Source organism: Leopardus geoffroyi, chromosome C2 (assembly GCF_018350155.1).
Source record: "Leopardus geoffroyi isolate Oge1 chromosome C2, O.geoffroyi_Oge1_pat1.0, whole genome shotgun sequence".
Classification (NCBI taxonomy): Eukaryota; Metazoa; Chordata; class Mammalia; order Carnivora; family Felidae; genus Leopardus; species Leopardus geoffroyi.
The window spans coordinates 581,901-604,207 of NC_059333.1; the positions used below are offsets into that span (position 1 = coordinate 581,901).

At 51.3% G+C, this 22,307-nt stretch overlaps 1 protein-coding gene across 4 annotated transcripts in view; it reads left to right on the forward strand.

Moving 5' to 3' along the window:
- Positions 1–22,307, forward strand: part of LSS (lanosterol synthase) — a 46,164-nt gene that overhangs the window by 3,451 nt on the left and 20,406 nt on the right. For all 4 annotated transcript variants that reach the window (XM_045501070.1, XM_045501069.1, XM_045501072.1 and 1 more), the window contains 14 exons: positions 540–648; positions 1,691–1,812; positions 3,178–3,274; positions 5,396–5,531; positions 5,849–5,957; positions 6,522–6,640; positions 8,438–8,535; positions 9,004–9,031; positions 11,025–11,081; positions 11,762–11,833; positions 12,162–12,212; positions 12,819–12,968; positions 13,584–13,680; positions 14,546–14,651. In XM_045501070.1, the coding sequence (XP_045357026.1) occupies positions 540–648; positions 1,691–1,812; positions 3,178–3,274; positions 5,396–5,531; positions 5,849–5,957; positions 6,522–6,640; positions 8,438–8,535; positions 9,004–9,031; positions 11,025–11,081; positions 11,762–11,833; positions 12,162–12,212; positions 12,819–12,968; positions 13,584–13,680; positions 14,546–14,651 (1,351 nt within the window). The remainder of the gene's footprint in view (positions 1–539; positions 649–1,690; positions 1,813–3,177; positions 3,275–5,395; positions 5,532–5,848; positions 5,958–6,521; positions 6,641–8,437; positions 8,536–9,003; positions 9,032–11,024; positions 11,082–11,761; positions 11,834–12,161; positions 12,213–12,818; positions 12,969–13,583; positions 13,681–14,545; positions 14,652–22,307) is intronic.

Consider the following 22,307-nt stretch of genomic DNA (forward strand, 5'->3'; position numbering starts at 1 on the left):
GCTCAGTCAGTTGAGCATCTGACTCCTGATTTCAACTCCGGTCATGATCCAGGGTCGTGGGATCAAGCTCTGCATCCGGCTCTGCACTGAGGTTGGAGGCTGCTTAAGATTCTCTCTTCCTCTGCCCCTCTCCCCCTCTTGACACTCTCTCTCTCTCAAAAAAAAAAAAAAAAAAAAAAAATTCCTACGTGTGGTTGAAAAAAAAAAACGTATAAAACAGAGAAACATAAGCAATAAATATTCTGTCCAGGGGTGACCCATTTGGTATTTCTTTTCCAGCAGGTATGGACAGTATTGCAGGACCCTGAACTTGGCTGGGTGGGCTCTGCACACCCTATGTAAGGAGTGTCCTGTGTTGTGGCTGCTCCCCGGGCCCTCACTCCCAAAGTCCCTCATGAGGCCAGGAGGAATAGCCTTCTCTGGCTTGTTTCCATGCAAAGGACACCTGGCTCCCTGTTGGGTTGAGAGGAAAGGGGCCTAGGCTTGGCAGTACTGAGTGTTCCTCCTCCCAGTAAAGGAACGTCCTTTCTGCCACACAGGTCTCTTGATCACATGCTATGTGGCGCAAATCCATCTGCCAGCCGGATATAAAGAAGAGATAGTGCGGTACCTGCGGTCAGTGCAGCTCCCTGATGGCGGCTGGGGCCTGTGAGTCATTTTGTTACTGCACACATGTGCTTACTTGTGCACACATGTTCATATGTAGGAGATATACCTGTCAAGGGTGGGGTGACTAGCTCTGGACCTGGGTGGGTCGGGGGGAGAACCTGGGAGGAGGGAGGTTGGCTGGATGCTGTGTGCTGAACTCTGGTTTCCCAAGGGTCTTACAATAGGTGGCTACTTGCTTTCTGGGCGTTGGTTTCATAGCTTATGTTGTACCTGGACTTTATGACTGGTTGAGAGGCTCTTGAGACCCACACCCCACAGAAAGCCACCTGGCTGTTATTGCTAAGGCAAAAGGAAATTGTTCTGGGCCCTGGGATAGCAGCAGGTGGAACCAGGGGGGCCAGGTAATCCTCCCCAGGTCTCAGTGTGCCTTTCTGACACTTAGCACACTCTGGGAGCAGGGTCTTCACCCAGGATGGTCAGCTGCCTGCCCACCTTGGTCATGGGCTCTGCTGCCCTTTGTTCTACACCCAGAGATGGGGTTCTTTCTGGCGGGCTGAATCCACACCACAGGGATTCTCCATTACAATTCTTGAAGGACAGCCCAGCCTCTCTTCATCCCTTGACAGAGTTGTGGGCCTCAAGCTTAAGGCCTTGGCTCTCGGGCCTGCAGGTCCCAGGGCATCTTGGTGGATGTTGAAATCTCACTAGTGCCCTTGGACAGGCACAGGGTCTTGGCCTTACCTGCCATGTTGCCTCTGATGCTTGTTCTGTGTGCTGTAGTGACAAAGGAGCCTTAGTTGGATTTGCACCCTGGGACTGGTCATGTTGATTCAGGCATGGGAAGTAAGCCGAAGAGGCAGGCAAGTCCTGCACAGGCACTTTTGGAACTGTTCAATTATGGGAGGCACGTGAATTCTTACTGGAAAATTGCTGTTCTGTGTTTTATTATGTTGTCATGTTGTATCAGTGTAAGGTAATTTAGTATTTTTGATTTTCTGAGGAAATTTTGCTGAAAACCTTGCTTAATTCCTTACAAGTAATGAAACATGGCATTCTCTCACTCTGTCCTTTGCTCCCCTAGGCACGTGGAGGACAAGTCCACAGTGTTTGGGACTGCACTCAACTATGTATCTCTGAGAATTCTGGGTGTTGGCCCTGACGATCCTGACTTGGTACGAGCCCGGAACATTCTTCACAAGAAAGGTACCCTTGGCACAGCGTGCATTGGGTTAAGGGTCCATATCACCTGGGCATAATGAGCTCTAGCAAATGAGAACTAGAAAGATCAGCCTCCATTTGAAATCCTGGGTGAAATATGTGAAAAGGGATCCATCAAAGCAGAAAGAGATGGACACATTCCAACCTCACTGGTACTGTTTCCAAAGGGAATTAAGATAAGTACATAATCCCGTTTGTCTCACACAATGGCAGAGACTCAGCCAGTAGTCCGCCAGTGTGCTGCTGGCAGGGCTATACCTGGAGTGGCTTTTCTGGAGGCAGCTGGCTCTGCTCACCCCACAGTCACCCTCCCACACACCCCGTGGGGCTTCCAGCAGCTGGCGCCTCTCCCTCCCCTCTGGACTCTGAAGGTGACAGATTATAGCTCTGGGGGGCGTCTTGGCTCCTGCTGCTCTACAGGTTGGGCAAGGTCTCTCCCATTCGTGTGTCATGATCTGCCTGTCCTCCTCGCTCTCGGTGCTCACACAGAGGCCTCCCGTCAGCTCCTTGAGGCCCCTTCCTACCTTGGGCCCTGTATGTGGTACTTCCTCTGCCTAGAGCCTCCTGACCCACTCCCACCCTGCTGCCCGGGAACTTCTACTTAGCCTTCATCCGGCACTGTGGTTGTCACTTCTGTGGGAGCCCTTCCTGACCCACCAGGCTAGATTAAGCCTCTTGGTGGACATTCTAGTAGATCCTGCGTTGTTCTTCACAGGTTTTGTTCTGATGGTGAACTCTTCGTTAGCCTCAAGGCTGCTTTCTGGTTCCTTGCGTGGTGAAGGAGTTTCCTAGTAGCTTTGTGGGTGTTTGACTTTACACACCTGGGTTTGGGGTGAGGCCTTGTTGGGAAGCATGTCCTGGACAGTGTTTCTGTGCCTAGGCCTGGTGCTTCTGGAAGTGGCCCCAATTTGGCGTCTTGAGTGTCTCTGAACGCCATGTTGGGGCATGGACATGTCTGCCAAGTAGGGAGTCCCAGATGAGGAACAGTTAGGTATGGTCCCCCGAAGAGAGAAAGCTGAATGTATGCTCACTTGCCCTCATCACCTTCTCTAGGCCTGAGGCTGCTGCATGCATCTGGGCCCCTCGCCTGCCCAGGTAGCTGCCTTTCTGCAGGTGGAGGCTATGAATGTCTCTCTTGGGGCTGGACACACTTATTCTGGGGAAGCAGCTGGTTCCACTCAGCAACTGTGCTGTTGGGTGGTTCTGAGCAGCTCTGGAACCTGCTGCTCATCTGGGGTTGGAGGATCCTTAGCACTGTCTTCAGTTCATGGGAGAAGAGGCACACGTGATTTCTGAGGAGCTAATCTTCATAGTAAGAGGCAGATGATCTGGGCCTTTTCTCTTCTGCAGGTGGTGCTGTGGCCATCCCCTCCTGGGGGAAGTTCTGGTTGGCTGTCCTGAATGTTTATAGCTGGGAAGGCCTCAACACTCTGTTCCCGGAGATGTGGTATGTTTGTCCTTCTGAGGTTGATGTGTGGCTGGGTTGCCAGTGCCTTGCTGAGTTGTGTGACGGGCCCTGGATCGCTTGCTGCCTGTTCCCCAGATGAAGAGGCGGTCCATTCTGTGGAGTGAGGCTGTGTTAGGCTCCTGGTGGAGGCCTGCTTGGCTGAATCCTGCAGACAGATGGAAGGGGTTCCCACTTGGGCAGGATGGAGGGAGGTACCGTGGGGGTGGGCCATGTGGCAGGTGGGTGGGGCCCTGCAGGGCTGGGAGAACCAGTGCTGTCCTGTGTCTTGTTAGGGATGTTTTGAGCGTCTGTAGAAGTGGAGACAAGAAGGCAGTAGGCCATGCAGCCCTTGCCAGCCTCAGCACTGGAGTGTGCTGTGCTGTTTGTTCTGTTCCCTTAGCTTTCTGCTGGTGAATGTGAAAGTTAATCCCAGACATCATACTTTATCTGTGAACACTTCAGTGTGTACCTTTAAAAGAGAAGAATTTCCATGTTACAACAGAACCACAATGCTTTTTAAATACTCAGTAAAATCGGGGCACCTGGGTGGCTCAGTAGGTTGATTATCTGACTCTTGATTTCAGCTCAAGTTGTGATCTCACTGTTCAGTTTGTGAGATTGAGCCCCATGTCAGGCTCGGCGCTGATAGCACGGAGCCTACTTGGAATTCTTGCGCTCTCTCTCTCTCTCTCTCTCTCTCCCTCCCTCCCTCCTATCCCTGTCCCTCCCCTGCTCGTGCACATGCCCTCCTCCTCTCTCTAAATAAATAAATAAATAAATAAATATTTAGTCAAATCAACACTAATGTGATACTTCTAATCAATGATATTCACATTTTGTGAATATCTACTGAAAGCTATGGGCGTCTTCCCAGAGAACATTCACGTGTGTGTAGATCCCCCAGAGTCCCCGTCAGGAGGTGAGCCCCCTGCTAGAGCCCCTGCTGGTTCCTGGGAGCACACCAGTGATGTTGCAGCCCCCCAGAAAGCTATCAGGGAGGTTGGAGGGCTTCTGTGTTAGATGACTTTGGTAGAGGAGAGGCATCGGGTGAAAGATCCTGATGAAAGTGCTGAGGGCCAAGCCTTTGCAGCCTTGAGGGGCAGTGAGGAGGCAGTGGGAGGGGGTCTGTTACCCAAGGCCTACACTTGGGAGGAGTCCGGGAGGCATTCTGGGGCTATCCCAATGGTGCTCACTGGCTGCCTGCTGGCTGCACCCTGGACCTGCCTGGTGTGTAAGGAATGGGCAGAGTGCCAGGAGGGTGTGTGGGTGTCAGAGCACTGTTTGTTGTCTGTGCCCCTACATGGTGGATCTGGCAGTCAGTGCTAGGCTGTGAGGGCACTGCCAGTCTTTCCTGGAGTGGTTTTGAAGGGATGGGTAGAAGATGAAAGGAATGTGTGCAGGAGGGGGACCAGAGATCCTGGACCACCAGCTACAGAGAGATTGTAAAATACCTCCCTTTAAAGTGAGTAGACAAGCCCTTGAGGGTGAGGGAAGCGGCCTGAGGACAGGGTTGGGAGAGGCGGGATCCTGCCCAGCTCGTGACTGGCATGCCCATGCCTCTCACACACGAGAATAGGAGGCTTGAAGGGAAAGCGTGGGGAAAATACTCTGGGTACCCACCTACGCGGGAAGTTGGTGGAACTGCGTATGCTGAGGTCAGGCTAACTGGGCAAAAACGTGTTGGTGGTGATAACTCTCCAAGCCTCAGTCCTTGGGAAGATGTGCCAGTTCTAAAGGGTTTTAGGTAAACTTTTTATTTGGGAACAGTTTTCAATTTCCAAAGAAGTTGCAAAGATAGTCCAGAATGTTCCTGTAGACCCTTCACCCTGTTTCTGTTATTAACAATTTATATTACTGTGGTACCTTTGTCCCAGCTGAACCCACAGACAGTCCTGAAAGTTTGAGTCAAGTCTCCTGGTTTTAGGATGTGCCCAGCTGAACTGAGAGGAGTGGTTGTCACTCTTGCAGACTGTGCTCCTCGACACCCCATAGGAACGTGGCTGTGACATGCCGACTTGGGCTGAGCATAGCCATCTACCCCGACTCCACCCTTGGAAGGGCCTGGGCTGTACTGGTGGTGATGGCGGGGCCAGATCTCCTGCTGACATGCCGTCTCCCCAGGCTGTTTCCTGACTGGGTGCCTGCACATCCCTCCACACTCTGGTGCCACTGCCGACAGGTCTACCTGCCCATGAGCTACTGCTACGCCATCCGGCTGAGCGCTAAGGAGGACCCACTGGTCCAGAGCCTCCGTCAGGTAAGAATTCCTGGGCAGGGACCCCAGGTGTGGGGTTACCCTTGAGTCCCGACTGTACACGCCTGCTTGCCGGAGACCCTGCATTGCTGAGTTCTATGAAGTGGGGGTGAATCCTGCACCTCCCCATATCATAAGTGACTTCCCAAAAGGGCTTGCACGGTGGGATGGCCTCAGGGCACCTGTGAGCAGAGTCCTGGCCTGCGCTGTGTCTTGGGGAAGGAGGTACTGAGATGGGGCTAGGGGTGCAGATGTTCCTTGGGCGTGCCCTCGGGAAGGGAGTGGGCAGAGGAGGGTGCTGAGGCGCTGCTGCCCCCCAGGAGCTCTACGTGGAGGACTACGCTAGCATCGACTGGCCGGCGCAGAGGAACAACGTGTGCCCTGATGATCTGTACACGCCGCACAGCTGGCTGCTCCGTGTGGTGTACGGTGGGTGCTTTCTGAGGGGCTGGTGGGCCTCCTACACCTAAAATGATGCTGACTCTCCTCCTCTTCCTCACCGCCTGTCGTTTGGGTCCTGTGGTGACCAGGGCTACCGTGTGCGCCACGTGTCCAGTAGGCCTGCCCTGTCTTCACCTCTGGAGCGAGCCTGTGGCTGGGGCTCCTGGACAAGAGGATTGGAGGCTGCAGGCCTGGAGGGCACGCTTGTTCCTTCCTTAGGGGAGAAGGGGCAGGACCCTGTGGGGCCCAGCTCAGACCCATCTTCCTGCGAGAACCCTGGTGGCTCGGGGGCCAGCATGGGGTGCCGCGTGTGGGTCATGTTCCCTTGATCACCTGTCGTCTTGCTCACGTCTTCTGTGCTGAGCCCTGGGGTGGGAGCTGGGTCTTTGCCCCAGTCAGTGCTGAGATGCACCCGGGCTGGAGTTCCACTCGGGGGAGTGGACCCTGAACATGGCATCAGGGACAGGGCAGGGCGGCATACCAGGATGTCCAGGAGGGTCATGGGGAAGGCCCAAGGTGCTGCCCTGTGCTGACACCCTTGATTCCCTGCAGTGTTACTCAACCTGTACGAGGGCCACCACAGCACCAGCTTGCGGGAGCGGGCCATCCAGAAGCTGTACGAGCACATCGTGGCCGATGACTGCTTCTCCAAGTACATTAGCATTGGCCCGGTCAGTGATCCCACTGCTGGGTGTCTGGGCCTGGGGTGGGCACCCAACTGCAGCCCATGTGGGGGGAGGAGCTGGGGCAGAAGGCCATCTCGAGGCCAGTCTCTGGAGCTGGGAGTGGGGGTCTTCCCGGAGGTGAGGTCTCCCACGAGAGCCTGGCAGAGAGAACCCCCATCTGTCCCCTGTGTCTTGCACTTAGTACTCCCTTCCCTTCCCTTCCTGTCACCTGGTGAGTGTGTAGTGCTGCTCCTGGGGCTGCCTCTCAAGATCTCTCTGGCTGCTGGGAGGGATGCTTGGCCTCTCTTGAGTGTCTTCCCTAGAACTCATTTTCTGCCCTTGTCCTGTGGGGTTTGGAGTGCCGGGGCTCTTGGGTTCCAGTCCTGGTTCCTGCCGCGCCTGGTGACTTGGAGCTTTCTCCTCCGAGCCTCCAGGCTCCTGGCCTGGCTCTGCGTCGTGAGGCTGTGGAGCTTGACAGAGGCCGGGTGTGGACATGCATGCAGAGGCGGTTGTACCCCAGCCGGTGCAGGGTTGGGGGGCTGCCTTACGGCCGTGGGGTGACAGCTGTGGGGGACGTTGTTGTTTTGGGCCCCTGGTGGGCCGTGCCGCAGCCTCTCTGGGGAAGTCCAGTTGGTGTGGCATCTCGTAGCTCCGCTCTGCAGCCTGCTCCCTGGTGTTCTGTGGGGCCTCTGACAGCCTGGTGGGTTGTCCTGCCTCGACGGAGCAGTGGAGCAGTGAGTCGTGTTCCCTTAGCAGCAGTGTGATTTTCATGGGCTTTCGGCTCAGCACTGAGTAAAGCATGGCTGACCTACATGAGAACAGCACTTAACTGCTTATGAGAAGCCAGAGTCGGAGGTTTGGGCCTTTAGAACGTTCTGTCCAGGGATGCCTGCCTGCCTCAGTCAGTTGAGCATCTAACTTTGGCTCAGGTCATGATCTCATGGTTCGTGAGTTTGAGCCCCGCATTGGGCTCTGTGCTGTCAGTGTGGAGCCTGCTTTGGATGCTCTGTCCCCTTCTCTCTCTGCCCTTCCCCGATGCTCACACATGCGCTTTCTCTCGCTCTCATTCTCAAAAATAAACATTAAAAAAATATATCAAGGGGCGCCTGGGTGGCTCAGTCGGTTAAGTGTCCGACTTCGGCTCAGGTCATGATCTCGTGGTTCACAAGTTCGAGCCCCGCGTCGGGCTCTGTGCTGACAGCTCGGAGCCTGGAGCCTGCTTCCAATTCTGTCTCCCTCTCTCTCTGACCCTCCCCCCATTCATGCTTTGTCTCTCTCTGTCTCAAAAATAAATAAACGTTAAAAAAAAAATTAAAAAAAAAAGTATCAAATCATTTCTTAAAAAAAAACCCAAAAAACCCAACATTCTGTCGTGAGCAAGCAGTCCATGCCACACAGGTCTTGTCTCTCTGTCTCTCCCCTGCCCCTCCTGCCATCCTGTTCTGCGTCTCTGAGTTATTCAAGGCACACCCTGCATGCCCACGTGGGGGACCCCCAGCCCTCATGGTGGTTGTGCTTGCTCGCCAGTTGCCTCGGCTCAAAAGTTGTTTCTCACAGGATGCTCTGTCTTCTGTCTATGCACGTGCCCCAGGCCATTCCCATCTCCCTTTCTGGCGACACAACTTGGCTAGGTCTCTGGCTCTCGGGGCTTGGTGAGCAGTGAGTTGCTCCACTTAGAGTCGAAGGCCTTGTCTGGCCCGGAGCGAGGCTGTGCTGGGGGCCCAGTGTTTGGGCTGTGGTCCTCATGCTTGGGAGCCACTACAGGTCTGGAGCAAGGTCCTGACTCAGCTGTGTCTCCTGCAGATCTCAAAAACCGTCAACATGCTTGTGCGCTGGTACGTGGACGGGCCGGACTCCTCTGCCTTCCAGGAGCACATCTCCAGGATTCCTGATTACCTCTGGTGAGTGCAGCTGGAAGGGCCTGTGGCTGGTCAGCATCACACTTGGTCCCTGACGCACATGGCCGAGAGCCAAGGGCAGACGTGCGTGGGGGCCTCCCCAGCACAGTGGCAGGCGTGGAGATCACGTATGTGTATAGTGACCTTTGGAACCAGGAATTTCAGGGGTTGTGTGGAAGATGGTGAGGGTTATCTCTGAGTTGAAAGATTTGTTATGTGGCAAGAACTTCTGGTGGTTTGGGAAGGTAGAGCTAGGAAGCCTGGGGGTGCATGGGGCAGGTTCTGGTGAACGTCAGAAAGGCCTCGCCGACAAGAGTAATGGGTCAGTCACTGATTGCAGTTGGGACCATGGTGGGTGGGTCTGCCAGGTGGGTCTGCTGCCAGCAGTGGGGTGAGCCGGGCTCTGGGTGGCCGCCTGACTTCAGCTCTTTGCCCTCTGCTTCCTGACCTGGGCTTTTCTTTTCCTCACAGGCTGGGTCTCGATGGCATGAAAATGCAGGTAAAGGCTATAAAGCTATGGCCGTTTGCTTCCTTTTCAACCATTCCTGCTCTTTAGGTTTGTTAAGATTCAGTAAGTCCTCACAGTGAGTTCTGACAGCACGTGCTGAGCGGCCGCTGGTATCCCCAGTCCTGAGTCTGCGGGGACAGCCGGGGTGCTTCCTGGGCGTGTGCCGTGTGACAGCGGTGCCGACAGGCCCCAAAGGCTGCGGGAAGGCTGAGAGTCTGCAACTCCCCCATGGGAGGTGGGCGTCAGGCAGGAAGGAGGGGAGCCTGTGCTTCATGCCCCCAGCCTCGTGTCCTCGCACCCCCGGCTGAGATGTGCTCCCCTGTGGCCCTTCTCTGTGTCCGCTGCTCTGCTTTTTGTGCCATTTATCATAAATGGTGTTCTGCCACCATCTCCCTCCCTGGCTCATTTCCTGTGTGTGACCCTGGGGGTGGAGGTGTCTGGTCACAGTGTGGCCAGGGCTGACCTGAGAGCGGTCAGCCTGGGAACCGTTGCATCACCCTGTGGGAGTTTTGGTGACAATGTGTACTGTCACCCACCTGGCTAAGTGTGGAAACACAGAGCCTCTGGCAGTGTTCTTGGGTCAGATAGGCCACTGGCCCTTGGGACAGATACACATGGACCCAGCACTGCCCAGTACAGAGCTCGCCTCGGCGTCCTTGCCTTACTCCCAGCTCCCTGACTCTTACATGCCAAGTGGAGGCAGGTCCCAAACCCCTGTGTGGGCTCTCCATCCCCTCTGACTTGTTGAGCACCCCAGCTTATTTGTTCTTGCAAAATCACACTGCTTTTGCCTTATGCGGTTGATGACAGTCCCTAGTTTGGTTTTGTGGCAGGTTTGTTGGCATCAGGGTTTGAGCCAGGTGACTGGTCCTCGAAGCCACTTTTGCCCAGTGGTCTTCTGGGTGCTTGCCCTTCCTTCCTGGATGACTGATTGGTTCCCAGGACATCCCCCTTCTGGATCTGACTGGTTGTTTCCTCTGTGCCCTGTATTTCCTGCAACTGGCATTTAGACCCTCAGGCTTGATCCAGTTCAGGTTTCTTTTGGCCAGGAGGCTTTCCTGGTGGCAGGTGTCCTTCCTATATATTGTCCTGCAAGGCCATGGTTTTTGTTGCTCTCTCAGTGCCGCCAATTGGTCTGGGCTCTGGCATTGCCATCCCTGTCCCTATTATCCAAGTGTCTGTCACCGTCTATCTTAGTGTCACTGGGATTTGGCCACTGGCATTCTGGTGGGACCAGAGTGTTGACCAATGAACTAGGCTCCCAGGGTGGGATTTGAAGGGGGCCTTCCCAGCTCTGTTGAGGCTTCAGCCAGGCCCCACCACCTCCAGGTGTACTCAGAAGTGAGGGGGTGTTTTTGGTCATCATTGTGATTGGGGCAAAAGCCTGTTGTTGGGTATTGGGACAGTGGAGGTCACGGGCAGTGGTTGTCCAGATACTGGAAGTGCCCTGAGAGGGTTCTGTCCCAACTGGTGGCCTGGTGAAGGCAGGTGGAGCTGCCTGACTCTCATCTGCCTGCAGAGACGTCCCCTTTCTGGCCCTCAGGGGCATTGAGGGGTGCACAGAACATGGAGCCTAGGTCAGGAGTTGACTAGGCTCCCACCACTTTGCGGGAGCTGTTGTGAGCCCCCAGACTCCTCCTCGGCCCTTGAGGTGCCCTCGATCCCCGAGGATCCTGGGCAGTGGTGGGTGGGTAGAGGGAGCTGCAGCTGCTGTTCTAAAAAAATTTTTTTTTAATGTTTATTTTTGAGAGAGAGAGAAAGAGAGAGAGAGACAGAACATGAGTGGGGGAGGGGCAGAGAGAGATGGAGACACAGAATCGGAAGCAGGCTCCAGGCTCTGAGCTGTCAACACAGAGCCCGATGCAGGGCTCGAACTCACAAGCCACAAGAATCATGACCTGAGCTGAAGTCGGATGCTCAACTGACTGAGCCACCCAAGTGCCCGGCTGCAGCTGCTGTTCTAATGGCTTGTGCTTGCGTGCAGGGCACCAACGGCTCACAGGTGTGGGACACCTCATTTGCCATCCAGGCTCTGCTAGAGGTACGTGGCTCTGCCTCCTTGTTTTTTAGCCTCCCGTGGCTCCAATTGACTTTCCTGGGTGTCCACCCCTGCACCCAATGTGGACGTGGCACTTGCTAGCCCTGACTCTTTGTCCACCTGGACTCCGAGGCTTCTGGCGATGGTCTTGCTGAGGCAGTGATCTTGCCCAGAATTTTTGGCAGTGATCTTGCCAGCTGAGAGGCTTCAGGAGTAGGGAGCGTATAAGGTCTATTCCTGGGGAGACAGGGCAGGAAGCTTCTAGCAGGGAGAGTGGGCTCTAGGCTTTTCTCAACATTCAAATTGCTCATTATGGGTACCTCTGAGCACATGCTGGAGGGAAACCAGAATGTGTTTTTGTGCTGGTAGGATTGAGAGTGGTGACCTTCTGGAGAACCTTGAAGAGTGGTCAGGGCCACGTATGGTCTGCCTTAGATGGGGCAGGGATCCTCTGGACATGGGCTGGGCTGGGCTCCACGGGATGTGGTGTGGACTGTCTCTTTTGCCTACTTTATTTCTCTGTCACATCTTTCTGACTTGTCAGCAGAATCCAGAGCCTGAGACTCTGGTGAGTTTGCTCCTGTTTCCCAGTGGTGGCAAGACGTCACCAGGATTGTCTGGGAACCACTTCATCTGTGCAGGCTTGTGTCAGCGAGCAGCTTAGCCTCTGTTGTCTCTTCCAGGCGGGGGCACAGCACAGGCCCGAGTTTTTGTCTTCCCTGCAGGAGGCACATGAGTTTATCCGGATCTCACAGGTGAGGTCGGATCTGACCTGAGGGTGGTGGGGCTTCTGCACGCAGAGGTACCGCCTCCTCACCTCTGCCTTGACACCCTGGTCTGCCCTCTCTGGTGCCGCGTGGTGCCTTGGTCATGTTTCCCCAGCAGTGGATGGGGGTGGCAGGCCTTGGGCCACGAGGTGATGCTTTAAAGGGTGCCTTTGGCCCCGATGGTTGAGAGGGCAGTAGGCCAGTGGCTCTTGGTCCCTGTGTATTTTGCACCAGCCCCTACTGGCTCTGGTGTCTGCATCTGATGGTGACATGGGCCTTCTCTGTTTTCTGCATGTGCCATGTGGATGCCGCCTAGGTGCTAGACAGCCCCCCTGACTACCAGAAGTACTACCGCCAGATGAGCAAGGTACCACGGCCATCCCTGTTTGCCCCAAGTCCTACGCCCTGCGCTCCAGAAGAGACCACCACAGTTAGCTATGCCTTGCTAGTTGAGAGGGCTCTTTCCTCGGTCTCCTGTGGCTTCCTGCTCTGATAGACACACGGTGTGGGGTTTCACCAACACACTCAAGGTTTCCCTGACTGGAGAGTTGTGTGCGTGAGTTAGTGAGCCGTGTGGGGCTTCCTCATGCTGCCACGACAAGTGTTGTGTGCACGCACACACACCCACACCCACACACCCACACACACACACACCTGTGCCTCAGAGATGCTGTTAGACAGCAGTACATGCAGATACCAGATACGCTGTCGGAATGTGGTTTAGGGTGATGAGGGAGCTGCAGAGGGTGGAGGGCAGCTCCTCTGGGCGTGTGGGAGCATGGATGTAGTGCACACCTTCTCACAGCAGGTTGGGAGGCTGTCCACATGTGTGTGGTGTGGGGCTGCAGCTGCACCTTTATGGTGGCCAGGGCTCTTCCTGGGTGAGGAAGGTACCATCACCTCGGGTGGTCCTAAAGATCAGGGTACGGGCTCGGCCCTCTGCCCTGGTCATGACTGGCTCCACACTTTCCAGGGTGGCTTCCCCTTCAGCACGCTGGATTGTGGCTGGATTGTTACTGACTGCACAGCTGAGGCCTTGAAGTCCATCCTTCTCCTGCAAGAACAGTGTCCCTTTGTCACCAAGCATGTCGCACGAGAGCAGATCTATGATGCTGTTGCTGTGGTAAGGCTGCTGGGCACGAGGGAGACCCGGCTGCCCCGCCGCCAACCCTTGGGTCCACTAAGTGCTGCGTAGGAGCTGCACTTCCCGTGGCTTTTGTGTCCACAAATCCCCAGGGCCAGATTGAAAGCCCAGAGGGGCAGTCCTCTGACAGCATCTGTGTTTGGGAAGCCGTGAGCCCTGTGTTGGAGGCTTGCATATCTGGCTGCTCCCAGGGGCTGCTTTCGGGAAGGCTGGTATTCTCCACGGGGTATCTGCAGAAAGATGAGAACTTCTGTTTGTTTTTGTGTAAAACCCTTTCAGTACACCCACTCTGTGCGTGTTTTACAATGGAGATCGTGTGGCTTGGCAGCACACATGTAACTTATAAATGGATAAGCAGGTGCATGTCAGGGGCCCAGATGGTCACTCGTAGAGCACCTGAGTGATAAAGTTGTGGCCCACTCCTCTAGGCACTGAAGGTCTCAGTTTAATATGAGAACTGGCCCCCCATTCCCCATCCCTGCCCCTTTCGTCTTAGCCTTGGGTGTTTCTAGAATGGTCTGCCACAACCTGTGGGCTCTCCTGCCTGCTTAACCACATGAGTGAACTCTCAGGATGCCCTCTCTCTGGTTTTAGTTGCTGGACATGAGAAATCCTGATGGAGGGTTTGCCACCTATGAGACTAAGCGTGGGGGCTACTTGCTGGAGCTGTTGAACCCCTCGGAGGTCTTTGGTGAGTGGTTGGCCAGCCAGGTGGTATGCAGACCCAGGGGCCCTGCATGCCCTGAGATGGATTTGCCAACCAGAGCCTGGAGTTCCTCCCCCAGGGTGGGAGCAGTGCCCACAAAGGTGTTGGCAGATGATGGTGGATCCTTTAAGGAGCACTTCCTAAACACTGGAATGTTATGTGCTCCTTGGCCTCTGAAGGTGACCATAGTGCCTGTGGTTGTGGATGGAAAAGCTGTGGTTTTGTTTCTCGGAGGTTAGCAGAGGAGTCACCTGGCTTTCTGGCTCAAGCCTGGGCTGGCTTCTGCTCTGTTTTCCATCCTCCGTGGAGACCACCCTGTGTCCTGCGTGCTCTTCATGGAGCTCAGGCACCTGGCAGGAGGGTCACGGTAGGGACCCCCTAGCCCTGTGTCCTCCCTGCTGTGCGCATGGTTCCGGTCTGTAAGGGCAGCTGCTTTACCTGAGTGCTTTCACCTGAGTTTCTCCTTGCAAACCTTGCAAATGCCCCTATGCCCTGCTTGCAGGTCTCTGTCTCTCTTCTGTAACTGTTAAATGTGGTCTAGTTGGAGTGGCTCTGCCCTGTACCCCTCTCCTTTCCCCTCCCACTGGCTTAGCTCTCCTGTAGCCAGATGGGCCTCCAGGTCACTGTGTATGCGCCGGCCACTCTCCCCCCCCCCCCCCCCCAGTGGCTGTGTCTCCTGGGCCAGTCACTGGGGTCTCTTGCCTTGTTCCTCTGGAGGACCTTCAGGCTCTGGATGTTCCATGTAGGTCTGCATGTTATGATCTTTGCATTCTTCATGGTGTGGTCTGAGCTGCCAAATTGGGCAACAAGGTGAAGCTGATAGGCATCGATTCTTCCTTCCCTCTTCCAGGGGACATCATGATTGACTACACATATGTGGAGTGCACCTCAGCTGTGATGCAGGCACTGAAACTTTTCCATGAGCGTTTCCCGGACCACAGGGCCAGGGAGATCCGGTAAGCGTGGTCTTGGCACAGGGATGTTTGGTCACTGAGCCACGGGTGTCATCAGCTCAGGAGCCAAGAGCTGAGATGCTGCCACACAGGACACAGAGCGTGTTGTTGCTGGGGTGGGTGGCTCACTGCAGGAAGGGGACTCTGTGGATTAAAACTCACTTAATAACAGAAGGGATTTCCAGTGTTCCTGAGTCTAGTTGTATGCCCTAAAGTACAGTTGACCTTGAACTGAACAACTTTGGAGTTAGGGGTGCCAAACCCCTGTGCAGTTGTAAATCTGTGTGTAACTTAAAAAAAAAATTTTTTTTTGCAGGGGGGTAGAGGGCGCCTGGGTGGCTCAGTTGGTTAAGTGTCCGACTTTGGCTCAGGTCATGATCTGTGTTCGTGGATTCGAATCCCGTGTCAGCTCTGTGCTGACAGCTCAGAGCCTGGAGCCTACTTTGGATTCTGTGTCTCCCTCTGTCTCTGCCCCTTCCTGCTCACGCTCTGTCTCTGTCTCTCAAAAATTAGTAAATATTAAAAAAATTTGAAAAAGAAAATTTTTTTAATGTTTATTTTTGAGAGAGGCAGAGAGCAAGCAAGCAGGGGAGGGGCAGAGAGGGAGACACAGAATGAATCCAAGGCAGTCTCGAGGCTCCATGCTGTCAGCAACAGAGCCTGATGTGGGGCTCGAACTCACGACCCTCAAGATCATGACCTGAGCTGAATTTGGATGCTCAGTCGACTGATAGAACCACCCAGGTGCCCCATAAATTTGCATATAACTTTTGATTACCCAAAAACTTTACTGATAGTCTTGTGTTGACTAGAAACCTTACTGATAACATAAGTAGTTGATTAACATGTATTTTGTAGGTTATGTGTTATATATACTGTAATAAAGTAAGCTAAAGAAAAGAAAACATTAAAATAATAAGAGGAAATATATTTACAGTACAGTATGATATTTATCGAGAAAATTGAGGGCTCAGAGTGGCAGAGCTGTAACGCAAAAATGAGTTACTTTTCACATCTCTTAATGAAGGTCAGAAAGATCTGTACCCCCAACTCCACCTGTGTCCCCATAAACGGTAGTTTTTAAATAAGCCTGTCCTGTTGACATCTGACACATATGCAGAGAGGTGTACAGATCTCCTATGTGTGGTGCCTAATGAATTATCACCAAGTGGGCACATAGACGTAACCAGAAGCTGCCCTCCTGGTTCTCAGGCTGCTCTGATCCTACACTTGGGGAATCAGTCCCACAGCCAGACTCGTGGGTCTGGCTTCTTTCACTCGGCTCGGTGCTGGGTGAGGCCGTGGTTGCGGAGCAGCAGCCCACCCTCTTTGCTGGCGGCATTTCTGTTTGGCGCAGATGCCACACTTCGTTTATCCATTGGTTTGTCTTGGATCCTTGGGAGCCTTTCAGTGGGTTCCTGTGAATTATCCTGCTGGGAACACTCTGTACTTGCCCAGGGCACCCCTATCTTGAGGACACGTGCTTAGGAGTGTACTCTCTGTGTTGTGGGGTACGTTCATTCACTTTTGTAGATAACCCTTCATCCAGTGTGATCTCATTGTTTCATGCTTCACAGCAAACCTGGTATAGACTCAAGTTTGGTCGTGGTTTGCTTTCTTTTTTGGATATTGCTGGATCTAGTTAGAAAAGTACTTTTGAAAGGATTTTTACCACTGTGGTTATAGAGAAACCAGTCTGCTCTTTCCCTTCAATGTCTTTGTCAGGCTCTCCCAAGAAGGTAACGCAGGACTTGTAAGAGGAGTTGGAAAGTATATTTTCTTTTTAGATTTTCTGGAAGAGTTTGTGAGGTTTGTGCTATATCTGCCTCAAGTGTTTAGAGGTTCCATTTGGCCCTGGAGTTCCCTTTGACGGAAAGGATTAAATTTTTATTTACAGGTTCAGTTTCTTTACTTGTTATAGAACTGTACAGATTTCCTTTTGTTTGTGTTTCTATTAGTTTTGGGGATTTTCCTGTTTAGCTCCATTTTCTGTGGATCAGCACAGAGCTTGCCCACGGTGCTCAACAGCTCCCTTGCCACTGATAGCCTCATTTCCTTCCTGATGTTGGCAGCTTGGACCTCTTCTCCACCAGCAGCTTATCAATCTCACCAGTCTTTTCACAGAAACCATCTTTAGTATTTGATTCTGTCTAGCTATGTTTATGTTTTTGATGTTTGTTTTTGGTTTCACCAATTTTTGCTCTTTATTATTTTCTCTCTACTTTCTTTTTCTAACTTAGATGGATACTAAAATGATTTTCAGGCTTTTTAAATGTGCGCTTAAGATACAGTAAGTCTTGGTGTATCATTCGGTTAAAATTATTTCTGTTGTGAGTTCTTCTCTGGCCCGGAGTTGTTCAGGAGTATGAGGCTTCATTTCAAAAAAAAATGGAGGATTTTCTAGTTGTGATTTGCTATTTTTCTTCTCTCCTGGCAGGTGGTACAGCTGCTGGGAGGTTGCTGTGTCTGTCTAGTCGTGATATTGTCACCTCTGTCTCGTCGTGATTTTGTCACCTGGGCTTGGGGTCCATGAGCCATGCACTGCGCTGAAGGGTGATCTCTGGTCCCTTCCTCCGGGTACAGCTTGTCCTCAGTGACACTCTCATGTAATTGACCTTTTTTAATGGATCATCTTTTTAGGAAGTATTCAAAAAAAAAGTAAAGTATGCCCTTTGGAGGAATCTTGGAGAATGCAGAAGCAAGCAGCTCATCATTGCTGGGAGGAATCTGTGAGGACTGCTTGATCTCCACGTTTCCATGGGTCCTATAGAGCAGGCTCAGTTGGTGTTGGCGAGGAGTCTGAGAGCAGGGGATGACTTTCCATGTCAGGAAGTCCCGTTCTCCTCCTGCAGGAGTTGTGATGGTTGTAGGCATTTCATTGTTTTAGTGGCCCAGTAGTGTCTTGGGTATTTCTAAGTTTTCATTGTCATTTTTCAGCTTTTCCCCATTTTAACCTTAATTAGTGTCCTCTTGCTAAATCTTCATCCAGAACCATTATTTTTCCCTAGATCCACATGATTTTAGGGTCAGCCTGTGTGGGGAGGTCCCCCCCTCCTCCACTCTTGCCCTTTCCTGGTAGTGTTGTCCTGGTCCCAGTCACTTCCCCTGTCGGCCTGGACTCCCCGACCCAAGGGGAATAGTGGGATGGATGGGGGCAACAGTTCGGGAAGCACAGAGTGACTGTTGTTAACTGTGTTAAAGCTCTAGACCATTTTTATCTCTTGCCAGTTTGAACAGAAGCATTTAAATAAATGTATTAATTTATTATATTAAAATTTTAAATTTATCTGGGGGAGTTTTAGAGATACAGTTTGAGGTAGCCAGGTACTGTGACGCTACATATATGGAACATTCCATTTTTACTACCTTGACTTGAAATTCTCTCTTAATTTCAAGCTTACAGGAAAGTTATACTAGTAGTACAAAGCTTTCCTCTTTATCTTTTACCAAGATTTTTCAGCTATTAACATTTCACATTTGCTTCATTGTGTTCCTTCAACGTATATTTTTTCCGAAATCATTTTAGGGTAAATTGCAAATGTGATGTGCCTTAATCCCTAAAATCTTTAGCATTTCTTTTTAAAAAAATTTTTTTAAGTTTATTTATTTTTGAGAGAAGGAGAGAGAGAGTGGGGGAGGGGCGCAGAGAGAGAGAGAGAGAGAATCCCAAGCAGGGTGAAGAGCAAGATGTGGGGCTTGATCTCAGAACTGTGAGATCATGACTTGAATCACAATCAAGAGTCAGATGCTTAACCGACTGAGGCACCCAGATGCCCCAATACTTTAGCCTTTCTTTTTTTTTTTTTTTTAATTTTTTTTTTTTTTCAAATGTTTATTTATTTTGGGGACAGAGAGAGACAGAGCATGAATGGGGGAGGGGCAGAGAGAGAGGGAGACACAGAATCAGAAACAGGCTCCAGGCTCTGAGCCATCAGCCCAGAGCCTGACGCGGGGCTCGAACTCACGGACCGCGAGATCGTGACCTGGCTGAAGTCGGGCGCTTAACCAACTGTGCCACCCAGGTGCCCCAGCCTTTCTTAACAAGGATATTCTCTTATGGAAATACAAGTCACAGTATTAACACTGTATAATATTAATGTCGATATAATCCTATTGTTTATTCTACAGAATTCATTTAAATTGCCCAAGTTGCTTTTATAGCAAAATCTTCCCTCATGATTTAACCCAGGGTCACTGAACTGAGCTGCCAGCTGTTAGTCTCCCCCTGGAACAATCCTTTAGTGTCTCCTTGGGGTTGACGACTGACATTTTTAAGGCTCGTGACAAGTTTTTGTAGAATATCCTCAACATGTGTTTTTCTGGTGTTTCCCCATGATTAGATTCAGGTTATGAAATTACGCATTTATGTCAGGAAGATTACAAAAGTGATGGGGACTTCTTAGTGCGTGACACCAGGATGTGCACGTCAACATGGACCCTGTGATTAAGGTGATGACCACTTGTTTTCTCCACTCTGAAGTTACTGTTTTTTTCTTGTGGGAGAAAGTGTTAGATTATGTAAGTGACCTGTTTCTCATCAAACTTCTGTTAGTTTTCTCATCTGATGATGATTTTTGCCTGAATTATTATTTATATGATGGCTACAAAACTGTCATTTTTTCCATATGTGTTAGTTGGTGTTCTACTGTTTGCTTTTCCCCTGTTTATTAATGTGGAGTCATGGGTTCTTATGCTGTTGACTTTTTCTTTTTTTTTATTATGTTAAAATATACCTAATGTGAAATTTATCACCTTAATCATTTTTATTTTGTCTTTTTTAAATTATTTTTTTAATGTTTATTTATTTTTGAAGGAGAGAAGACAGAGCCCAAGAAGGGAAGGGACAGAAAGAGAGGGAGACACAGAATCTGAAGCAAGCTTCAGGCTCCGAGCTGTCAGCACAGAGGCTGATGTGGGGCTCAAACTCACAAACTGTGAGATCATGACCTGAGCCAAAGTCAGACGCTCAACTGACTGAGCCACCCAGGCGCCCTTTAAATTATTTTTTTAATGTTTATTTTTGAGAGAGAGAGAGAGAGACAGAGTGCGAGTGGGGGAGGGGCAGAGAGGGAAACACAGAATCCAAGGCAGGCTTCAGGCTCCGAGCTGTCAGCACAGAGACTGATGCGGGGCTTGAACTCATGAACCGCAAGTTCATGACCCGAGCCAAAGTCAACGCTTGACCATCTGAGCCACCCAGGTGCCCCTGTACCTGTTAGCTTTATTTCCTCATCTCTTCTGCCCCCATTCCCTGGCAGTCCACATTCTGTTTTCTGTGTTTTCTTCCTCATGTAAGTGGAATCCTGTAATATATTTTTGTGACTGGGTCTGTTGGTTCTCACCCCCCTTAGGAGCTTCCCATGTATAATCTGAAACGTGCCTTGTATGTGGAGGGCAGGGAAAGACTGAGGAAAGAGACAGACCAGATGGGTAGGGGCAGTTTTTAAAAAAAAATTTTTTTTTTTTTTTTAACATTTATTTATTATTGAGAGACAGACACAGAGCGTGAGCAGGGGAGGGGTAGAGGGAGGGGGAGACACAGAATCTGAAGCAGGCTCCAGTCTCTGAGCTATCAGCACAGAGCCTGACATGGGGCTCAAACTCACAAGCTGCGAGATCATGACCTGAGCCCAAGTCCGTCGCTCAACCAGCTGAGCCACCCAGGTGCCCCTGGGCAGTTTTAATAAGCAAAGGCATGTCTTGGGGGGGGCGGGGAAGGGGCAGAAAGGTGAATGGATCCCTGCAGGCTCTCACCAGATCATAGAGGTTTATAAAGAGGCCCTACCTGGGCTCAGTCCTGTATACCTTGGAGAAGTTCTTTTTTTTTTTATTTTTTAATTTTTTTTTACCTTGGAGAAGTTCTTAGTACCACATCACCATCTCAAGGTTGGGTCCTTAGAGCGGCCTCTGGTAGCCAGAAAGGCAAGTGGAACCCACATCCCCAGGACAGGGGAAGGGGTGAGGAGCCTCCCAAGTGCCCAGGTCCAGCTCATGGGTCAGTTGGCAGTCGCTCCTTTTTGATGACCTTCCCCAACAGGCTTATTTCACTGAGCATAATGACCTGAGGGTTCATCCATGTTGTGATTTGTGTCCAAAGTTCCTTTTTAAGGCTGAATAATATTCCATTGTATAGATAGACCACATGTTGCTTATCTGTTCATCTGTTGAGAGACACTTGGGTTGCTTCCACGTTTTGGCCACTGTGACTAATGCTGTAGTGAGCAGCATTTAAATTCCCTGGTGGTCACTTCAGCTAGAGTGGGAGGTGCAGCAATGTCTGATCAGAAGCAGCAATCAGAGCACAATATTTTGGAAGGCAGGGTCCTTTTTGCCCACCTAGGCGCTGTAAGCTGTGTGTAAGCTGCTCCAGGAGTAGGTGCACACCAGCCTGCCGAGGGGCTGGGGCTGGGAGACGGGTGGCTGCTGCCGTGCTGAGAGCTGCAGTTTCCCCTCCAAGCCTCCCCCTGGAAGTCGCAAGCCTCGGACAGACTCCAGAGTTACAGCAGACAAGGTGCTGCCGGTGCCGTTGGTGCCCAGGTGGGAGACAGGTTCCTGGGACTTCCTGCTCCGCCACCTTCCCAGAGTCCTCTCCAATTGATTTTTGATATTGATCTTACAGCTAGACAATTTACTGAACTTAAAAATTTGATGCACTTTATCTTATTGAGCAGTTTTAGGTTTGCAGGAAAATTGAGTGGAGGGTTCCTGTTTACCAGCCCCCTTCCACCTCCTACCCTATCTTGCATAAATTGGTTCATTATTTTACAATTGATGAACCGATATTAATACGTTATCATCCAAAGTCCACGGTTTACATTCAGGGTCACCCTTTGTGTTGTACATTCCATGGGTTGTGACACATCTATAACACGTGTGTTCATCATTATCCTATAGAAATGTTTCACTGCTCCAAAAATTTTCTGTGCCCATTCACCCTTCCCCTTACCTCCAGTCCCTGAGAATCACTATAGTTTGCCTTTTCCAGAATTTCACAGTTGATTTGCTTCTTTCACTTAGTGATATGTATTTAAGTTTCTTCCCTTTTTCTTTTTCTTTCTTTAAATGTTTTTATTTATTTTTGTGAGCATGTGAGCGAGGGAGGGGCAGAGAGAGAGGAAGACACAGAATCGGAAGCAGGCTCCAGGCTCTGAGCTGTCAGCACAGATCCGGATGTGGGGCCCAAATTCATGAAATGTGAGATCACGACCTGAGCTGAAGTTGGACACTTAACTGACTGAGCCACCTAGGCGCCCCTCTTCCCTATCTCTTCATGGCTTGGATGGGTGGCTCAGTCAGTTAAGCATCAGACTTGCAGTTTGTGGGTTTGTGGGTTCAAGCCCTACATCAGGCTCTGAGCTGTCAGCACAGAACCTGAAGCCTGTGAGATCATGACCTGAGCTGCTCTGATGGCTCCTTTGTCAACGATCACTTGATTAAATTTCTGTGGGTCTATTTCTGGGCTCTCTATTTTATTCCATTGGTCTCTTTGTTTATTCTTTCTCCAACACCACACTGTCTGATCACTGTAGGTATTATAGCAAGTCTTGAAGTTGAGTGGTGTTGGTCATTGACTTTATTCTCCTTCCGGAATCGTATTGGCTGTGCTGGGTCTTGTCATTCTGTATAAACTTTGGAATCTGTCAATATTCCAAAGTAACT